The following is a 19887-nucleotide window of genomic DNA, read 5'->3' on the forward strand; positions in this document are numbered from 1 at the left end:
GTGGATATCCATCAAGTGTACATAGCGGTTAAAATACACTATCTCATAAAAATAATGGACTATGGATTCCATTAAGAGTAAAATAACTCATCCTTTTCTCATTGCTATTCAAGTTATACAAAGTATACAATAATGTTATCTAGTCATAGGGTGGGACGCCTCAAAGAAAGACAATAGCATACCGGTGAGCAACGAGGTGACTTGTTTTTCCCTTTGAACCTACTTCATGGGATCTCCAATCACATAGGTGGGGTTTACGTTGTCGCCTCTATCTAAAGCAAAAGTCCCATCCCTCGACGATAACCACTTGCCTCCAAAGAAGTAAGTTAGACATGTGGCCAAACTAAGTCCAACCTAACATAATCTCTAGCAGTTGCTTGATTAAGTTATATCTCAACTTACATGTATTCTTTTCCCATTGCACATAAGATAACATGTCTTAGCTATTGCAATGAGACGGTTGCAAAGCATATATACACATTTATATGTTTTAGAGCCAATGGGAAGATTTGCCAAGAGGTTGCTAACCCACTCAAGATCATCACATGCCTTTTCTAAAGGCGATTAGCTTGGATGATATCCAAGACACTCAATTTCCACCAAAGGTAAACACATAAACATTACATGGATCCGGTTTATAACATATTACCCTTCTAACAATGATGGAAATCTACTAAATATCAGTCCATAATCAATGGCTCGCTTATAGTACTTGGATAATCGACAATATACATCAAAGTTCCTTATAAGGACACAATGGGTTATCACCAAGATGTCATTAATGTAGGCAATGTCATGTCTCACATACATTATCCATCAAGTACAATTGGCTACCAATGATATTGACTTATTTAGTATGAGAAAACACAATGAGATTATTTTTCATAAGATGGATATTTGCCACAAAAGGTGTTAACACATGCTTACTATCATAATATCCATACTTTTCAATGAAAAATATTTCTACTAAGTGCTATAACAATATAATGAGACCAACATGAGTTTTAATTCCTATATTCACCAGTCATTCAATTCTGTAGTGCCCGAAATTCCCCTATACCATCCGGTTTAAGGTACGCTGTGGCCTTCAACCATATTCAAACGTCAACATCTTGACAACTGAATATAGCAGTTACAGAAATGAGTTTAACAACATAATAAACTATCATTTTCAATGACGGTTTATGATGTGTTTCAAATAGGAATTTCTCTGTCTCATACACATTCTCAATGCTAGCACTCATGATATTAAATCATCTAAACAAAGAGAGATTAACACATATGTCTTGCTTTGCTCTAAAGAAAGTACACATTTTTTATCAACAACGGTGCTTTGACATCCATATGACACTAATATGTTGTTGAATTGCTCATGCCATTTATAGGCGCTTGAATCAACTCATACAAAGATTTAACTAAATTGTATACCTTCAAATTTCATCACCGGTAAGACAACTACTCAACTAGAGTCTTTAGAATTTCTGTAGAAGAAATTCTAGTTATATGAGCAAGGTTTCAAAATAGTATAAATCTTGTCTCCGATTGAAAACCCTTGGCTATTATTATTAGCATTGTATGTTGCAATACAACTATCACGTTTTAGTTTTCTTTTGAAGATCCAATTCAACCTATAGATCCCCTAATAAATCAAGAGTCCGGTTTAGAGGAGTTGTATCCTTCAAAAAGGACACTTCATGAATTTACAACTTCCTTATAGGTTAATGAATCTTCCTCAAAAAACATATAAACATCATCACCGTGAATGGTGGAAATACTCATTGATAGTCTTCCAAATTTCTTTGTGCAGAAATAATGGGATTATCTTATGCAGTTCATTATGAACATTCAACCACTCTATGCCAAATCGAAAGCACAACCTCAAATAAAATTAGCATATAAGACATTCAATAATAGTGTGGTATCTACAAAATTGTTATCACTCATGACAACCGAAAACAAACATCACTATTATGAGTTTCACCAATGAATATCTACTAGATAATTCTAGGTCTCAAAAGACTTCTTTTAGATTCATTCACTGATAGCCTTGGCAAGACACCCCCACATTTTGAAGCATTTTTGGATAGGCCCAAGACCTTTCCATACTTTGTAGTTTGTCTTTCCAATTATCTTGTGAGATGAACTATGGTAAAACAGTGTTATGCATATGGGTCACCACCCCCCACAGTTCAATAGTTACTCAACCTAATCAAACTTTCATGCAAAACACATTATACCGCTACAAACACTAAAAGAAACAACAACAATAAAATGCACTCTTATGACAAGAATATATTTTACTCAAGTCTATGATTCTGGATCATATAAACATAGTCATATTATGTTCATGTTATCTATATGAAAGGAAATCTACAAAAGATTCTAATGAATCTTAAAGAATAGAAGAATCAGATGAAAAGGGTTTTACCCGAGATAATATCATTATCATCCTTCTTTTCATCATTCAACATTCCAACTATCATAGGGAGACAATCCACGCACTTGTACATCACCTTAGCTATTTATCCATAGTCATGGGAGGATAATGCCTAATAAGACAATCCACATGGCGTTACATCTCTTTTGTAAAATAATGTCATGGAGGATATTGTCTAAGAAGACAATCCATAACCTTACATCTCCTTGACTAAATTAGGTTTAGGAGGATATGATTGTTTCCCATATTGTTTCCCTCGTGAGACAACGATACTCATTACTTAATAATATATGACATGGTTAAACTTCATGTCAATGTTAAATAATGCATTCATGCCAAACATGGTAAATATCATATCATAGGTTCGGAAAAGTAAACTTTAACTGTACCCCTCACAACAAAAAGTATACGATATTTAAGCAAATCTAGCCACTGAATATGCAAAACAACTGAGGACTTCACCTCCTCTTTTTACATGAGCTCAAGCAAGATAGGATACCCTATTAACAAGACCTCAAGTACTACCACAACATCTAATGGCTCAACCCATTAATGTCTTCAACTAGAAAATTTTACCAATAAACTATTATCAAGTTTAAATTAAATCCATCCACGATGATTAATATCCAAAACTAGCATGCTACACAACTTTAACATATGCTATATTGGATATATGCTACAAGTTACTTCATCTAACATGTATTTTCATAACAGTACAATTATACCCATCGTCTAACAACACGTTCACTCAATAAAGGTAAGCAATTTATGCATTGAATACATTATAATTACTATCTAAGATTTGAGAGTGGTTGATATTAACTATCTTAAGGTCACTCTTAGACCATCTACATACATCTACATATGTACAAAGAAAATAATATCAAACTACTTCTAGTCAAACCAATTAATATCTTAGTGATAAACACGTATAATTTGTTGACTAGGTTATTAAAGAAGTTTAAGCTTAGGGATTTTTCTCCTAAGAAAAGCTAGCATGCAACTCAAGGCAAGAATATCACCATATAATCAAACCAAAAGAATTGCAATGAGTGAAAGAATACGATACCTAACCGATTGAAAAATCGGATTACCATATTTTCCTCCTTCTAGAAAAAAACAGTTCAAAAGAACTGTAATTCTGAACCAGCTCAGGACGAATTGGGTATCAAGCCTTATACCACTGGAAAGCTCTTTGAATCAGCTATCCAACACAAGAAGCGGATTGCAAAACCGAGCTCTGAGATGAAAGTTATAGCAGTTTCCGTGAACAGTGACGCAGCTAAAAAAAAAGACGAACTTTGACGTTTTTCTTGATAGAAATCTCATATTTGACTCCCACAAACGTAGGAGAAAAGTCTACAACCATATAGGGTTTGATAAACCACAAAAGATCAATAAATATTCAATCTTTAATTGGTTTCCCCTATCAAAAACGAAATTATTAGAAAATTTCTAAAGTCATAACCCAATAACACAAACAATAACTCAAAGTAAAAGACTTATCTTTTGATTGTCGATTCAAGCACTCTCCTTTGTTCTACTACAAAACTCTTTCCTTAAGATTGTTAGAATAGTTGTATGATCACAAAGAACTAAAAAGTAGAACGAATGAACAAGAGCAATGAAGAAACAAGGTGAAGAATCTGGAAATAAACCAGGGCGGATTAAGTCGCGTCTTAAGGAAAGATTTTCCCCCTTCCAATGGTGAGTAAAGGCAATGGGTCAGAGATTCAATGGTTAACAAGTAGCGACTTTGCACTAGAAACGGACTACCCTCTAGAACGACAATATAACTCTCTCGTGACGAAGAAGAAAGAAGAAGAAAAGGACCGGGTTTGAGTTTTACGTTTCTCCGAGTTGAGTTTTCGATCAAGTCTCTTTTCTCTATGGACTCACAAATCCTATTTATAGAGGTTAGGAGAAAGAGAGACCAACTCCTGGGATCCCTGAAACTTTCTTTGCTTCAAGAAAAAGGCAAAACAAGTTTAGGCTATTGGTCAAACCAAAGTAAGCCCAAGCCCGGGCCGAACCCTACCCGATGTGGTGGATAACCAATGTGGGACTATCGCTATGCACTAAAGTGGCGAGAATACCATTTGTTCATCTCCTCCACTTTGCACACACACACTAGTATTTAGAAATACACAAGAGATTCCAACACAAACCATCGCTACTCTCGCTCGGGCTCCATTAAAAGACCAACGGGTCCCAATCGGTGGTCCCAATGCAAATCCTTTAGATCTTTTCCCTCGGGGCCTTCCGAATGTGGGTTCTAATGCTGCTGGTGCAGGTACCTTGGAATTTCTACGCAATATATAGTCAACAGTTTCAAGCTCTGCGAACTATGGTGCAAGCTAATCCCCAAATCTTGCAGCCCATGCTTCAAGAGCTAGGAAAACATAACCCAAACCTAATGAGGCTTATTCAAGAGCATCAGGCTGACTTTCTCCGCATAATCAATGAACCTATTGAAGGAGGAGTGGAAGGCAATGCACTAGGACAGGCGGACAGCTTGCGCAGTCTGTAACTGTCACAACGGAGGAGCATGAAGCCATTGAACATTTAGAGGCAATGGGCTTCAACCGTGCTATTGTACTTGAGGTGTTCTTTGCGTGCAATAAGAACGAAGAGTTGGCAGCAAATAATCTTCTCGATCACATCAATGAGTTTGAGGAATGATGTTATGTGAAACCATAGTTGCCCTTTTTTCTTTGTTTTCCATCTTTTTTTCTGTCGTGTACTTGCTGTTTGACATCGGGTGCAGAGCACGTGCATCTTGCTAGTGTATATAATGCATCCCTTGATGGAATTGGCATTATGTATTCTCCTTCTATTTCACTTTATCATAATTCATAAGTGTATTCTCCTTCTATTTCACTTTATCATAATTCATAAGTGTATGTGCCGGCGGTCAATCAAGGTGTGATGCTAGTTGCTACATGAATACATGATATGCACCAGACACTGACCTTAGCAATCTTCCTCTAGAATAACAACCTAAAATTTTAACGAGATTAGTACTTAACATAATCTGCAATTCTGCATTGAATTTTAAGACGTTAATAATTCAAGATTTCAAAGTTCCATATACCATAACAGAAAGAACCTTGCAATGCTAGGTGGCATTTTGAATAGACCAAAGGGAATAAAAACAAGAAAAATAATTGAACGAATAATACCTAACATTTTGTAGTGTTTATGAACATCGTATAGATCCACTCATCCACCAAGCCAATAAAATTGCTAATTCAATTGATAGCATTGATTCAATTGATAGCATATTGGATATTAATATTATGAAGACTTAAAATGAGTTTACGAGTGCGTCAAGCAGATCAGCTGGCATGCATGACGGAGGGCGGTTGATTGGTTCAAGAGGACTTAAATTTGAACACCAATGCATTGATCCTTGGTAGAAAATTAGAACCAGATCCAATTTGATGGTTTGAGCCCAATTACTTGATCGTTGATCCTTGGTAGATTGCCAGTGTCTTTTTTTGCCAGATTCAATTTCGGACCCTTTAATTTTTATTAGGACTTATACAGGTGATCTTTTCGTAATAAGAATGTCCTTTGCACAGAACTAGTGTGACATCTCTTCTGCAAATGTGGAAACAAGAAAATCTTTGCTAAATGCAACCATCAGAAATGGTGAATAATAATAGGTAAACGTGTGGTCTTCCACAGTTTCACTCTTTTTCATAATAAAGTGACTGCGTTTGAAATCTATACTTTGAGTGAACTAAGTCATTGATTCAAAATGAAGGGGTATCTTTGTCAATGAATGTGCACTAAAATATGATTCCCACTTTTCCAGATGAAACAGAAGGCAGAGGGAGACAGAGGTAAGAGCCTCATTCATGTGGTCCATTTCCATTATATCTACACAATAATAGTTCTCAAACTTTAGACACGTATCAATTGAGATATATCACGATATATTCCTGATTTAATGAGTTTTTATTACAATCATTTTTTTCAAACGGTTAGATTACAGTTAGATAGATAGATGAGGATACTTAATTAACAAAAGAAAATTGGTGAATATGATTAGGGTGATCTTTGGACACACCCATAAAAACTCTCTTGTACTCAAACTTTAAAATAAATAAATAAAATAATTTTAGACACATTTAGAATTCTAAATTACAATTTTTTTTATTAGATGTACCAAAAACAAAATAAGTCATTCATACATCGTGGGACTCCATACATACTAAATCTTAGATACTCTACGTTCTTGACTTGGAACTAAAAAAGAATGTGTTGATCTTCTTCTTCTTCGTATTAATAAAAAAAAAATGTTCTTGATTTTTTTTTTCAATCAAATAAACGAGTACCCAAAAACGTGTTGTTATTTTTTTTAAATTATTTTATTCTTATTGAAAATATTTCAAATTAATTTGGGAGATATTATTAGATTGAGGTAGTTATTGGGATATGACAAAAACTTAAGTTAATTATGGAGTAAAAGAGTGTTTTTATAAGTGTGTCCAAAATCACCCTATAATTAAAGTATTAAACATATAGAGAGTTGCATTAAAGCTTAACACACACATTATCATTAAACTAAATATTCATGTGGAAAACCATAAAAAAAAAAAGTGTATTGATGTCGACAAAGATGAAAGATCTAATTGTTTTGGAATCAAAACATATATCGATATATTTTAAGGGGGAATTTTCCATTTTATTTTTTGTATGTGTTTAAGACTTAAAGTATAGAGCTATACAGCATCCTGGTGCATGTAATTCATTTGGTTGAGGTCGAGTACCGACAGGGCAGCTGTCTCCAGCACATTACCTTCTCTTCTTCTCCTTTATAAACACCCTCAAAGCTCTCCTCTCTCTCATCACCGGCTCACCTTTCATTAAAAATGTCAATCACCCCACTTTTCCTCGTCCTCATAACTCTTCACTTCACCACTTCATTTTCTAGTACGGCCCAACAAACTCTAAACATCCATCCACAGCACTACAACCCAAAACTCCCAGCAAGAGTGTTCACTACCTCAAACAAATTTGAAGGTTCATCAGACTTAGTCCATCTCCGTTACCACATGGGCCCAGTTCTATCATCCCCTATAAACATAAACATAATTTGGTATGGTAAATGGGCCCCACAACAAAAACTCGTCATCAAAGATTTCCTACTCTCAATCTCAGCCAACCATCGTGAAGCTGTCTCACCATCTGTGTCTGACTGGTGGAGTACTGTATCACTCTATGCTGATCAAACAAATTCGAATGTATCGAGATCTGTGTTGATAGCTGGTGAATATGTGGATCATTTATACTCGCAAGGTACTCATTTAACAAGGTTGACTATTCAGCAAGTAATTGCAAATGCAGTTAAGTCCGCACCATTTCCGGTTAATCATAAAAATGGGATTTACCTCATTTTAACATCTAGTGATGTAACCATGCAAGACTTCTGTCGGGCCGTGTGTGGGTTTCATTATTTTACATTTCCATCGTTAGTGGGCTATACGTTACCATATGCATGGGTTGGTAATTCAGGCAAGCAATGCCCAGAAGTATGTGCATACCCATTTGCTGTACCTGGGTATATGGGTAAAGGTGGGCCAGGTGCATTGACCCCACCAAATGGTGATGTCGGTGTTGATGGTATGATTAGTGTTATTGCTCATGAATTAGCTGAACTTGCGTCAAATCCTTTGGTTAATGCTTGGTATGCTGGTGAAGATCCAACTGCTCCAACTGAAATTGGTGATTTATGTGAAGGCTTATATGGGACGGGTGGTGGTGGTGGGTACATTGGACAAGTTATGAAAGATAGAGTAGGAAGGACATTTAATTTGAATGGAAGGAGGAGTAGGAAATTTTTGGTACAATGGATTTGGAGTCCAATTATGAAAGCTTGTGCTGGTCCCAATGCCTTGGATTAAATTACGCCTGATCATTCTCTCTGCTCGAGAGATTATTTTTGTTTTTATTTTTATTTTTTGTTATAGTGTACATAATAATAACAGAATTTGTAGGCTTATTTTGATTTCTAATCATATTATGAGTCATTCATTTTACGCATATTTTGGGTACTTGCTTCTTATGGTTTGAATTTAGTTTTGTTGTCAATTTGCCACACCAAAGATAGTTGCAAACTTGCAATGCAAAACAACTGCTCCAGAAAAACCAGAATCCAGATATCACTATCTCTTTATTTATGATTGGGCATTGAGCACATTAGTTGGTTCTTGGTCTTGGATCCGTCTAAAATTTGAATGTCTAAAACACGTTAGTACACGTTATAGGTGATGTAGAGCGTGTTTTAGGCTTTTAGCAGATCCGTGTTTGACTATGAGCGACTATGGGTGGAATTTGAGCCGAGGGCTCGGAGCTCGTTTGGGCTCGGCTCGTTTAAGTTCGGCTCGAGTTCGTTCGTTTACTATATGAACCGAGTTCGAGCTCAAATAAAAGCTCGTGTAACAAATGAGTTTGATAAAGTTCGGCTCGTTTAGTTCAAATAGCATATTTATAGTGTAAAATAACCGAGGGCTCGGAGTTCGGCTTGGGCTTGGCTCGTTTAAGCTCTTTCTCGATTTCACTTGTTTTTAATTATATGAGCCGAGCTCTCGCTCAATTTAAAAGCTTCGTGTAATTAGCGGTAGCGAGCTTGAAGCGTGGTAAAAGTTTCGGCTTGTTTAGCTCAAATTCCACACTTATGAGCGACTATGATATTTAGTTAGAGCCTTAGAGGAACTATTTTGGCTTCTTCAGTTGCTGATTTTATTATTATTGGGATGAATTTAATTTGGATTATTTTTATCAAAAAGAAAAAAAGTTGGGATTAAGAAAAACACTCCATGTACTATCAATGATATGTCGAAGAATCTGTAAAGACAATTTTGAAACAATGCTAAATGTGTAGTCAAGGGCACCGATATGTAGCTATGTAGGGCACCAGATTTATATTTAGAACTCCTGATTTTTCAAAATATATTGTCCATGTGCCAGAAAATGTAAGACCAGTACAATACTGTTCACTGGGAAACATAAAAAAAATGTCAAAGGGTAAAACTCACTAGTAAAACTCTATGATATCAGAATTCAGAACCATCAATACCAAGTTACCAACTATCTAGATTTTTTTATCAGTAATGTTTTCTGGAACAATATTGACTTTTGTCCCCCCAATTCAACAACATGACGAAGGAAGTTTCAATTTCTTTCTTCATTTTTTTTTTCGGCAACCTAGAGTTCCAACTCCAAGTGCCAAAATTTAACAGTATTTTCTAGCAATGATAATTAAATTCCAACAAATATTCCTAGACCACTATGATTGGTTTGTGGGTGGGTCGTGGGCCCAAATGACTATCATCCCTACAGACTTTAAGAGTCAACACGGTTGAATTGGTGGCTCCATCATGTACATGGATTGTGGAGGAGAAAGAAGTTGTTCACTGGCGATTAAAAAGAGTTGAACCCATGTTAAAATTTGTTGATAATTGGTATAGGCTTTTGTAGAGCATGTTCACAGCAAGTGGGAACGAATACAATTAAGCTTTGAGTTTGGACTTTGGATTTTGAACTTTGGACTCTAGATTGCTTTTATTAAATGTGTTTTACAGCTATGTGCATTCATGTAGGGTGGAATCAATTTTCTCCTTTTTGATTTATGGTTTTGGAATGATTGTGTGCCTTTGCTGGATGGGCACACACTTGGTGCCAATATGACAATTCACAGTACAAGCAACGTTTTCAGACAGCTTAATTGATGGACAAACTTGACAAATATCCTGGTATGGTGGTGGGGCCTTAAGTCATACCAAAGGCCCAAGCATGCTGCAAAAATAGCAAAAATATCGTTTGAAATCATAGCAAATGTTTCAATGGCATTATTGTTCCTAACATTTAACTGTTTAACTGTTTAACTTGGTTTGCTCATGCATGTGATGTTCATTAACTTAACTTTATCACGGGTTCTTAATAATAAGTGTACTAAATAACACAATTATATTTGACCTGTAGTTTTCAGAACTTCTGTACGAGTATCTATTTCTTGTTTTTAGTCACATTCCTTTCATTATTAAAGAATTTATCCGTACATACGTAGCTTAATTTAGTTTTTGAGAACGATCGTTCAATACTCATTGGTGTCTCTTATTATTTGCTGTCCCATTGCTAGTGATAATTTGTAATTTGACACAAATTTCAAAGGAATTAGACAAGTGCACACTACCAACAACAATATTGGACAAGTTCAGTTTCAACTCTTTCAATATAGTCAGCTCATATCGGATTGATTTTTTTTTCGTTTTCTTCGTCGCTATGTCAAGACTCAGGAACTGCAGATAGAATCACTTGCTGATTCTTGAACTGGAATGAAAAATCAGTTGCGTTTCCTTATCAATCATAAATTGAACAGCTTTCTTATAGCTAATATGTTCTATTTCATTTGTTTTTTTCTCTTAGGTTTGCTAGTGGATATAGATCGCGGACCACGCAATAATTAGAAGTGGACCTTTGTTCACATGATTATGATTAATGGACTTTACCATGCATGGTGGCCATTTCATAGAACACATTTTGTTATTGCATATCGGATAGTAGGGGAACAAAAAAAAAAGGTTTATTCCCTGACTTCCATGATTCCATCACATTTCTCCCTTGTGTCATTATACCCCAACAACCAAAGACTTTCACAGGTTTCTTCAGCCTTTCTGGTTTTGAGTAATGGGTATCATACTTCTCCAGCTCTTCCATTACACATTTACACTGCATCACATTTCACATTATCTCACTCAGAAAAAAGGCAACCATAGCCGAAAGCCAAAATCATCCTTTATTTTGTCTTTTTAGATAACGGAGCAAGCAAATAAAATAAATAAAAACCAAAAACTAAAGAAAGAAAAATTGAGACATAAAGAATAATCAAAATGCGATTTTGAGTATTGATAAGCAACACCGAAGCATTGGCGAGTTATACTTGAGATCCATCGCTTCTTAAAAGCCCAAAGACTTCGGCCAGCCTTTTTAACTTCGCTAAGTCCGCAACGCATGACACTCTCACGGTAAATTTGTACCACTGTACTAGTATGAAACAAGTATGCAAATCTTACTACGCATCGGTGTTTTTAAGTCTTGAAGCCCGTCCCTGCAGGTCAATAGTTAGCATGATTTATTTGGATTCTAATTGGAAATGGTAATTGTAATTATATAGGAGAGACTCATTTATTTATTTATTTTAAACAAAATGGAAGATAATTATGTTATTTGAGTGAGATTAGAAAGATTCTTTTAAATTATCAATAATAAAATAGGATTTGTTTTAATTTCAATATGAAAAATAGGTGATTATTTAATTTAAGTGACATTATAGAAGTGTTTCTAAATTATTAATAAACAAAAAAATCTTATTCAAATTATATTAATAAAAATAGAACTTATTCTAAATTTAGTGAGAGAAATATTTCTAAATTAAGTAAATAAGGAAATTTAAATTTGCAGGCGAGGAGGCTTCCAAATGACCCGGCTATCAAGTGTACAGATTTGTTGGCAACCAATAAATTATTCCGCAATAACTGGGCGAAAACTAACATAATTTCACACGAATTCATGATGTTGAGGCAACATATGCAAACTTGGTCTTGGTAACTGCTATCAACAAAAGTTTAGATAACTTCAACAACTACTACTACTACATTGCCTTGTTCCATTTTTATTGGGGCCTTGATGAAAACATCAAAACAAACCTTTGGCCCTTTAAAGACGCGACTTTTAGTCACCTCATGAAGGTTTATGCTGTTATACACATGTTCATCAGTTATTTAGCTTAACAACCTCATTTGTTTTCCTGTTTCATTTGTTCTTGGCTCAGTGCTTTTAATCAGCTCAGTAAGTTATCAGGTTTCCCTCCGATAATTTAGACAAAACATGATCATTAGACAATGTAACTTATATTCAGCAAAGTCAACTCATTACAACAAAATTATTTTTGGAAGGTATCATTTCAACAACTATGCATTATATTGCTGGGGGTTTCACTTTGATTAACAGTGACCAGACGACTATTACAACAATGATTCTCTTCTCTCGTTTTTCTCTCTCCCTCTTTCTTCTTCCTTTTTTTTTTTTTTTTGGTGTTGGGAAACAAGGAACATTTGGGTAGACTTTGATTAACTTCACATAATGCTACAAATAACACATTACATTCAACATGGACAGACATCCTCTTCCCCTATGCTACCAAAGCATCCTCTTTACTGTTCTCTTCTGATAATCGTTTCTCTGCCCACATAGCAGCATGCTGCTCCAAGTATTCTGTGCTGTTCATTTCTGTTAATCTGCAATGAGAAGAAAGTTTCAACCTGTCAGGGCTGCCTATATTGACTTCAGAATTCCGGACTTACTTGCATTAAGTTATGGTACTTTACAAGTTAAAGTTACTAGAGTGTATGGGAAGAGAACTATTTATCCAAATAAGAAGATTCCCGTGTAAATGCAATTACGAGTTATGGGCTACAGGGAGAAAAAAAATGCATTATTGACTTTAATGGAGAAAATTGTAGTTTTATCACTGTTTGGAGAAAAATTGAGGTTATACATAGGGAAGATGCTCTTCGGCTCTTCGCATTCACAAGCAAACAAAGTTCATTATCAATAGGATATCTAAAGATCCTAGTGGATGAAATATCTAGGGACATTTAATACAATGTCTCCTTTCCAAAAAAAAAAATTCTTGGTTAGTTTAGGTAGGAGAGTTGGGGAAACCAAGCGTTGCGGACTTGCGGTCGATCAGGCTATCTCTTTCTTTATGGAATGAGTTGAGCAGATTGGTAATTGGTAATAAGACTATTATAGATAGTGGTATCTCGACTAATATATCTAAGGGAATCTTCTAGTCGATACTGTTGGACAAACAAGTATCAAGTTTAAAACCCAGGAGTGTCTGACATGTATGGATAAGAAGCTGGAATAGAATGTCAAAACTAAAAAGTATAAAACGAAATATATATGACATCATCCAGTAAACAGGGATGCAAGGAGTCTTCAGATGCAGTAGAAAGATCATGATAAGATCTCAGAACCAAATGAAGTAAATAATATTTCTTGCTCTGGATGCAAAGTTCCAACAGTCTGTATCATCTTTAATAGAGTATCATACCTACTAATGGTGCGATCTTTTGCAAATCCCAGTTCATTGTCCACACAAAGTTCAATGTCGTCATTCCTTCTTGATCGTGAAGAGGTTCTAGGAGACATTTGTCGAGCGTCAGAGATTGATACAACCCGTTCAAACAATTGGAATGGAGTACCAGACGCTGAGCATAATAGCCTTCCCTTGTTTTCATACATCACCTACGTTTACAATAGAACTCAAAGCATCAGTTTTGTATCACAGCTCTTGTAACAATGCAGCTAAGTATGGAAGACATCACTTTAAACTTTGCGGCTTTTGCATTCTTAATCTTTTGTTTATTTGACATGTATAGACATTGTATAATTACAGATATCAGATAGTGCCTAATGAATTTTAAACCATAATCACAATGTAAACTGGAAAAGGAAAGGCAAGGCTGACTGCAGCTCCATTTCCTAATCATGTATGATTGATTGCTAAAAAGTTGTGTTAACTTTTCCTTTATCAAAAGGAGTTCGGGATTCTTGTACAACATATCACCAAGCAGAAGTAATTGGGAAGCAATGGGATTCATACTCCCCCAAATTCATAATAAGGTGATTTTGTTATTACTGGGTGTATATCCTTAAAACATCTTATTAAAAAGCATACAAATTGGCTGGAATTTGTGGTAACTTTCTTTGAGCTTGTCATATATTAATCTTACAGAGTAGATGTGAACATCGTAAGCAGTAATTGGGACGCAATGAAATTCATACTCCCCCAAATTCATAATAAGGTGATTTTGTTGTTACTGGGTGTACAAGCTTTCTCTTAAACGGACATGTCCAACATGTCCGTGGGCAGCTTATATAGTGTCTTGAACAGCTTTTTAATTTACGCTTATTAACTTGTTTAACAGACAACACTATATAAACTGTGCAAGACACTATATAAGCTGCTCAAAATACTATATAACATGTCCATTAACAGACATTCCCATTTAAGAGAAAGCCTGACTGGGTGTATATCTTAAACATCTTATTAAAAAGTATACAAATTGGTTGGAATTTGTGGTAACTTTCTTTGAGCTTGTCATATATTAATCTTACTGAGTAGATGACAGAAGAACTGTTAGTTGAACTAGATAATGCTACCTAGTTAAAAGTTAGGTAGAAAAATGAAGTTGAAGTCGTAAATGCAAGTCAGTATTAGCCCCTTCTGTGGAGCATAGTTAACTTTTTTCAAAAAGAATGAAAGGATGTAGAATCTGGTAAAAATATAGATTTAGAAGCAGGTAGACGCAGTAGTAGAACCAGAACATACATCAACAAGAGTGACAAACCGATATGCTGATGTCCTGTTGTGGAGCCCAAACATAGGCACACCTTCCAACGCCAGAGTATGGAAATTCTCTGCCAGAAGAATCATGTATCAAAGAAATAATATAAAGAGTATAAGAATATAGGATTTCATCACTTCATAGCACAATGTGGTTTTCTCATATTCAATGTAAATTCGGTTTTTAGGGCCTGCTTAAAGAAAGCACGACTTCTTTAACACAGTGCCTGTTGCAAGACAGACAGAACTAACTTACTGAATAATCCAAAATAATCTGCAGCTCCAAGAGGCTTTTCACAAAGATCTTCAAAACAAAAGTAGGCACATCCATTAGCTCCAAGTGGAACCTGGAATAAAGCATGGCTGGGTAAAACCGTTTTGTATAATACTGTACATGGCCACATAAGTGAGATCACAAACCTGCAATTTCCGTCCCATGACAACCTCCACCTCTTGTGGATAAGCTGTACGATCCCCAATTAACTGTTGAAATTTTAGTTTTAGGAGATCGGACGACCTCTCTCCAATAAAATAAAAACCTTGCCCGGCCTATAATACAAGTGACGGGTGAGAATTTGTTTAATACTAGGGACATACTAGAAAGTGGAAACTGAAATGGATGATGGATGTTTAGCATCATCTTTAAAGGGATGACGAGCATAAATACCGAAGTCAATTTCCGATAGTCCACTGAAGAACCTATTTCATGAACCACGCATCTTTCCTACATTCAAGAAGCAGATGTACGGAGCAAGCATGTTATATTTTGTTGGAATTGTGGATTGATAAATAAAATTTGAGAGAAAATATAAGAGAATTAATTTGTATGTTTAAAGGTCCTTAAGTATATTAACAAAAAGTACGCCTGGACTTGAGTGTTCGCCAAGAAATTGGGGATAAAAATAAAAATAATAAATAAAATAAATTCCATTTAATACCTTTAGGGATGCAATGAAGGGCAAAAAAAGATCTCTTTGCAAACCCCCTTCATACAGATTATCTGGTGCACGATTTGAAGTGGAAACCAGAATCTATATTTCCCATCCACCAACACCAACATGCGCAAAAACAAGAATTCATTCATTATAGCTGGAACTCAAATGGTTGTCTTGAATATAAGATAGCCCTTGACTTCAGAATTCATGAAATTTATGTTACCACTTACAACGCCATTGCTGAATAAATGTCCAAAAAGGCGGTTCAATATCAATGCGTCAGCGACATCAGTCACCTACAAAATTCAAATGGGGAAATGGAAAGTGGGAAAGTGCCCAACGAAGTAGTATCAGATAACATACCAAGCAAAAGATTTAAAAAAAAAAAAAAAAAAAAAAAAAAAAAAACCCTACCATTGTATGATTAACGTACCATGAATTCATCAAGACATAACAAAATCGACTCATCTGATATCTCTCCTGCTACAACTTCGAGTGGATCCGCCACACCCTTGTGCCTCTGCAATTACAGAACTACCTAATTAAATATATATTGTTGAAGCTTAAACTTTGTGGTGTGTATCAAATGCCGTACAAAGGCGACACTTCATAAAACAAAGTAATAAATAAAAATCGAACAAGAAAGTCCCATGGTTTTCCCCAACAAAACCTATATGCATGTTGTTGATACTGTACTGAAGGTTTATAGTCCTATGTGTCAATCCAAGTCAATGATCAACAAAAATTTCTTTGACGAAGCCATAGCTAGTAATACAATGAATACAAGTAAAGACCATTGGCAAGAGCAACATACTGGAATAAAACATTGCATTGGCATGGAATAAACTTTAAGAAACTTATGTCACATAGGCCTTCTTGGACATTGATCTGTATTGAGACAGTTTGAACTGGTATGATATTTGAATAATGTTCATATGACAGGTGTCATCCATTAGTTGAAATTTCCAGATATATTATTAGCAGGTTGGTATTCTTACTTGCAGGCGGCTATGGACATTCAACATGAAGTCATGAAAATGGATTCTCTTTTTCCTCCAGTTGGATGGCCTGGCCAAATAAAGTTTAAAATGTTAGCATCTACAAAGCCTAGTGAACAATGGTGGAAAACAACCATAAAATAGTATGTTTTCTGATATCCTCAAATAGTTTAATAGGTCTCATTCAAAATCTACATTATCGTCGAAACATTGTGTGCTTAAAAACTTGTAGTTGTTGTAAACGTTTTAGAAAATGAGTCTAAATCTAAAAACAAGCCTTTGTGTCAAGAGTCAAGAATCTTAGAGTAAGTATTGGTGTAGTAATGAATAATGAATTGACTTCTACTTTAAGATAAACTTCTAAACGCTGAAGAATGGTTAGCTTAAAAAAAATTTAACTTCCATTTAGTTGCACCCACTAATTTTGTTTTTTTTAGTCTCCTCAAAAGAATAGTCCCGCTTCTTTCCAGCCAAGGATTCTACAATGTTTCTTAATGGAGGAATCTAAGAACAAAGAACCACTAAATATATCAGACTTACAATTGTTCATAAAACAAGTCCATGAGCATAGTTTTCCCAGTTCCCACTCCACCATAAAGATAAAGTCCTTTGACAGCTGAGTAAGAAGACTGAGGGATGAAACGAGACCAAAACCACCTACTCCTGGAGAGGATGCAAGTGAATTATTAAGAGATGCAAAAAGAAACTGAAAGCCTATATCTTAAGAAAATGTCCATGGAAAGATGTAACTTCATCTCAGCTATGTCAAAAAGTATCCAGAAACAAGAGATTATTAGCTTATACTAGAAAAATTACCTCCCTGCTTTCTCAGAAGTCGCATATTTATCCAACCGACAGGCATTAGCCGACTCAACAAGCTCATCGTAAAGTCTCTGGAGTTCTCTTATGGTACCTATCTGCAATATTCAAAATAAGAGTATTTTCTGATAAGGACAGGACAGTGGGACAGGTGAGAATAGAAACTTCATGGATTAGCCATTGTGCTTGTGAAATTTATAGTGTGTTGCAATCATTTTTAGATATCCATTTAACCGTAATAGAATATATGCTAAGGTCCCTCATCATTTCAGTTCCAAAAATACTGTAGTTGTAAAATAGGACAGATTAAGCATATGTACAGTAATGATCAATAAATTAAGTTTAATTTTACAACTACACGTGTCAAATCGGTGCAACAATCGGATGGATTCCATAGATATTTGGGCGGGAATTGACGAACAGCCAATACCTATATTAGTGTTTATTAGTGTTGAATAGAAATCTAAATGGGGCGTGGCCAAGCGGTAAGGCAACAGGTTTTGGTCCCGTGACTCGGAGGTTCGAATCCTTCCGTCCCAGAGCCGTCCAATTTTATCAGAATAAGGATTGTTCTATTTAAATTAAATTAAATTAAATCTGTTTAAGAATCTAATGTTTAACAGCCCCTTGTTTCCTTTCTAATTTCGAATGATTCATAAAAGAACCCCCCAGCAGAAACGAAAACACACACCCATACCCATAACACCTGATTAGGACCATTGGTTGAGATTGCCTTATTCTTGTTTGAGATATCCCTACTATTTAGTTTGATCTTATGAATGATGAGACAATTAAATATCTTCATGTAACTGGAATGCAGAAGTGATGCAGGATTCAATTCTAATTAACTTGAAGTATTTAAGTATTGATATACGTACCTGACAATTATCACCATCCACAAGTTCGCCTGCAGCAATTCGACGCGCATACTCTACAAGAGGACCTCCTCTAATTGCATCTGTATTCGAATCAGGCGAACCTAAAAGAAAAAACAAACAACCAATCATTCTCAATAAGCAATGCAAGTTCAAAACTATCAAAAGGTCAGAAAGATTCGAACCTCCAGAAGAATCTCGGGCAGCTGGTGTGTACAGAGTTCTTGAGATCAAAATTGAGCTTATCTGTCTCTCGCATCTGTCCAGTTGTGAAATTGCATTAGTCACAGGCATTAGTCTTCCTCTACCAACCCCGCTACATGAAATATATCTTTCTTGAAGTAAATACGCAGAACGAATACGCCCAACAGATTGAAATGCTCTTCTCATCTTTACAGCCTTTTCAACAAAATAAATATATCATATAATTAGAACAAAAACAGGGGAATCCATATAACCAATAAGAAGTAGGATATTACATACTTGAATTGATCTTTTCAGCTCAATCACTTCTGTATGTATAAAAAGAAGAAGAAGAAGAAGAAAATAAAAAAGGAGCTCTCTTTTTCTTTTTTCTTCCTCTTCCTCTTCTTTGGGTATGTTTGTCTAAGTTTCAGAGAGATAAGAAAGAGACAAGTTTATTATTAGAAATGGAGGGGAAGAATGGGAGGTGGTTTGTACTTTCTTTTTCAGTTGTGTTTGTTGTGTCAGATACTCAGATATTGAGAAAGACTTCCATACGTGTAATTACGTCATCAAAAGCCCCCTTTTTGTTGGGGATAAAATCTGATTAACTAGACGGCTGGATACTACCATTTCAAAAGTCAAAACCGTGCATTAAACATGGCATTAACCAAAGTCAAAATCACGAATATACACACATGTTGTTGTAATGTATCAGTGTCTATGTGCACAATTTTTGGTATTTAGTTAGCTTTAATTAATGTTTGGAACGGCTGCTTTTAGTTGTACCTGGAATGAACATGGTTTATAGATGCGGCTTACCAACTGCAAAATTATTGTTCATTCTATTTTCCGCTTTAGATTGGGAAACTGCATTTCGCTACGACTCATATTGGATTTTGCGATAGTGATTAAGATGCCAACGTATCCATAGTACAAAATATTATTAAATACTAGTATACTGCGTGGCAGTGAGGAGTGAGCGGAGCTGCGGGGGAGAGAGAGAGTTGGGTGATGCAGGAGAGAGAGAGATGGATGAAGAAGAAAGGTATTTGGGCGAAAAAAAAAAGAAGATGAGAAGACAGACAGACCCCAACCAAGTTGGTTTTTGTCTCGCATAGCCCCCCTTCTCCCAAAATCGTTCGCTTCGCTCATTCGATTATTTTGCGATATTTATCGAGATTTTAGCAATGGATACAAAAATATCGTGATATGT

At 35.5% G+C, this 19887-nt stretch overlaps 2 protein-coding genes and 1 pseudogene across 3 annotated transcripts; 2 read left to right on the forward strand and 1 right to left on the reverse strand.

The window, feature by feature from the left end:
- The first annotated feature begins 4061 nt into the window (after nucleotides 1-4061).
- LOC147491630 (ubiquitin receptor RAD23c pseudogene) lies at nucleotides 4062-5147 on the forward strand (annotated as a pseudogene).
- A 2061-nt stretch (nucleotides 5148-7208) lies between these two features.
- LOC147491631 (protein EXORDIUM-like 5) lies at nucleotides 7209-8488 on the forward strand. The gene has a single exon (XM_086565121.1). It carries the CDS (start codon nucleotides 7318-7320, stop codon nucleotides 8347-8349), a length of 1032 nt encoding a protein of 343 aa, XP_086421247.1. The 5' UTR covers nucleotides 7209-7317; the 3' UTR covers nucleotides 8350-8488.
- A 3853-nt stretch (nucleotides 8489-12341) lies between these two features.
- On the reverse strand, nucleotides 12342-19179 carry LOC147491632 (uncharacterized). 2 transcript variants are annotated; one of them, XR_015198916.1, is made up of 15 exons: nucleotides 18972-19179; nucleotides 18674-18887; nucleotides 18492-18592; nucleotides 17611-17711; nucleotides 17335-17457; nucleotides 16795-16864; nucleotides 16230-16316; nucleotides 16027-16092; nucleotides 15800-15892; nucleotides 15529-15585; nucleotides 15282-15410; nucleotides 15118-15165; nucleotides 14847-14935; nucleotides 13566-13759; nucleotides 12342-12744 (listed from the first exon to the last, which is right to left on the reverse strand). XR_015198916.1 is itself a non-coding variant. In XM_086566341.1 (15 exons), the coding sequence occupies exons 2-15, from the start codon at nucleotides 18876-18878 to the stop codon at nucleotides 12639-12641; spliced, it is 1512 nt and encodes a 503-aa protein (XP_086422467.1). In that variant the 5' UTR covers nucleotides 18879-18887; nucleotides 18972-19179; the 3' UTR covers nucleotides 12342-12638. The 2 variants fall into 2 exon arrangements, 1 of the variants encoding a protein (XP_086422467.1); XM_086566341.1 differs by having other exon boundaries at nucleotides 15118-15208.
- Nucleotides 19180-19887: the final 708 nt, after the last annotated feature.

The sequence above is a fragment of the Coptis chinensis genome, chromosome 6, assembly GCF_015680905.1.
Source record: "Coptis chinensis isolate HL-2020 chromosome 6, ASM1568090v1, whole genome shotgun sequence".
Lineage (NCBI taxonomy): Eukaryota > Viridiplantae > Streptophyta > Magnoliopsida > Ranunculales > Ranunculaceae > Coptis > Coptis chinensis.

Bases quoted from the DNA above. Each gene is read 5' to 3' on its own strand.
- LOC147491631 (XM_086565121.1), top strand. From the start codon at position 7,318: ATGTCAATCACCCCACTTTTCCTCGTCCTCATAACTCTTCACTTCACC.
- LOC147491632 (XM_086566341.1), bottom strand. From the start codon at position 18,878: ATGAGAAGAGCATTTCAATCTGTTGGGCGTATTCGTTCTGCGTATTTA. The intron at 16,317-16,794 runs GTAAGAATACCA...CTGTAATTGCAG, and splicing joins ATGTCCATAGCCGCCTGCAA to AGGCACAAGGGTGTGGCGGA. The intron at 14,936-15,117 runs GTAAGTTAGTTC...TTCTTCTGGCAG, and splicing joins AGATTATTTTGGATTATTCA to AGAATTTCCATACTCTGGCG.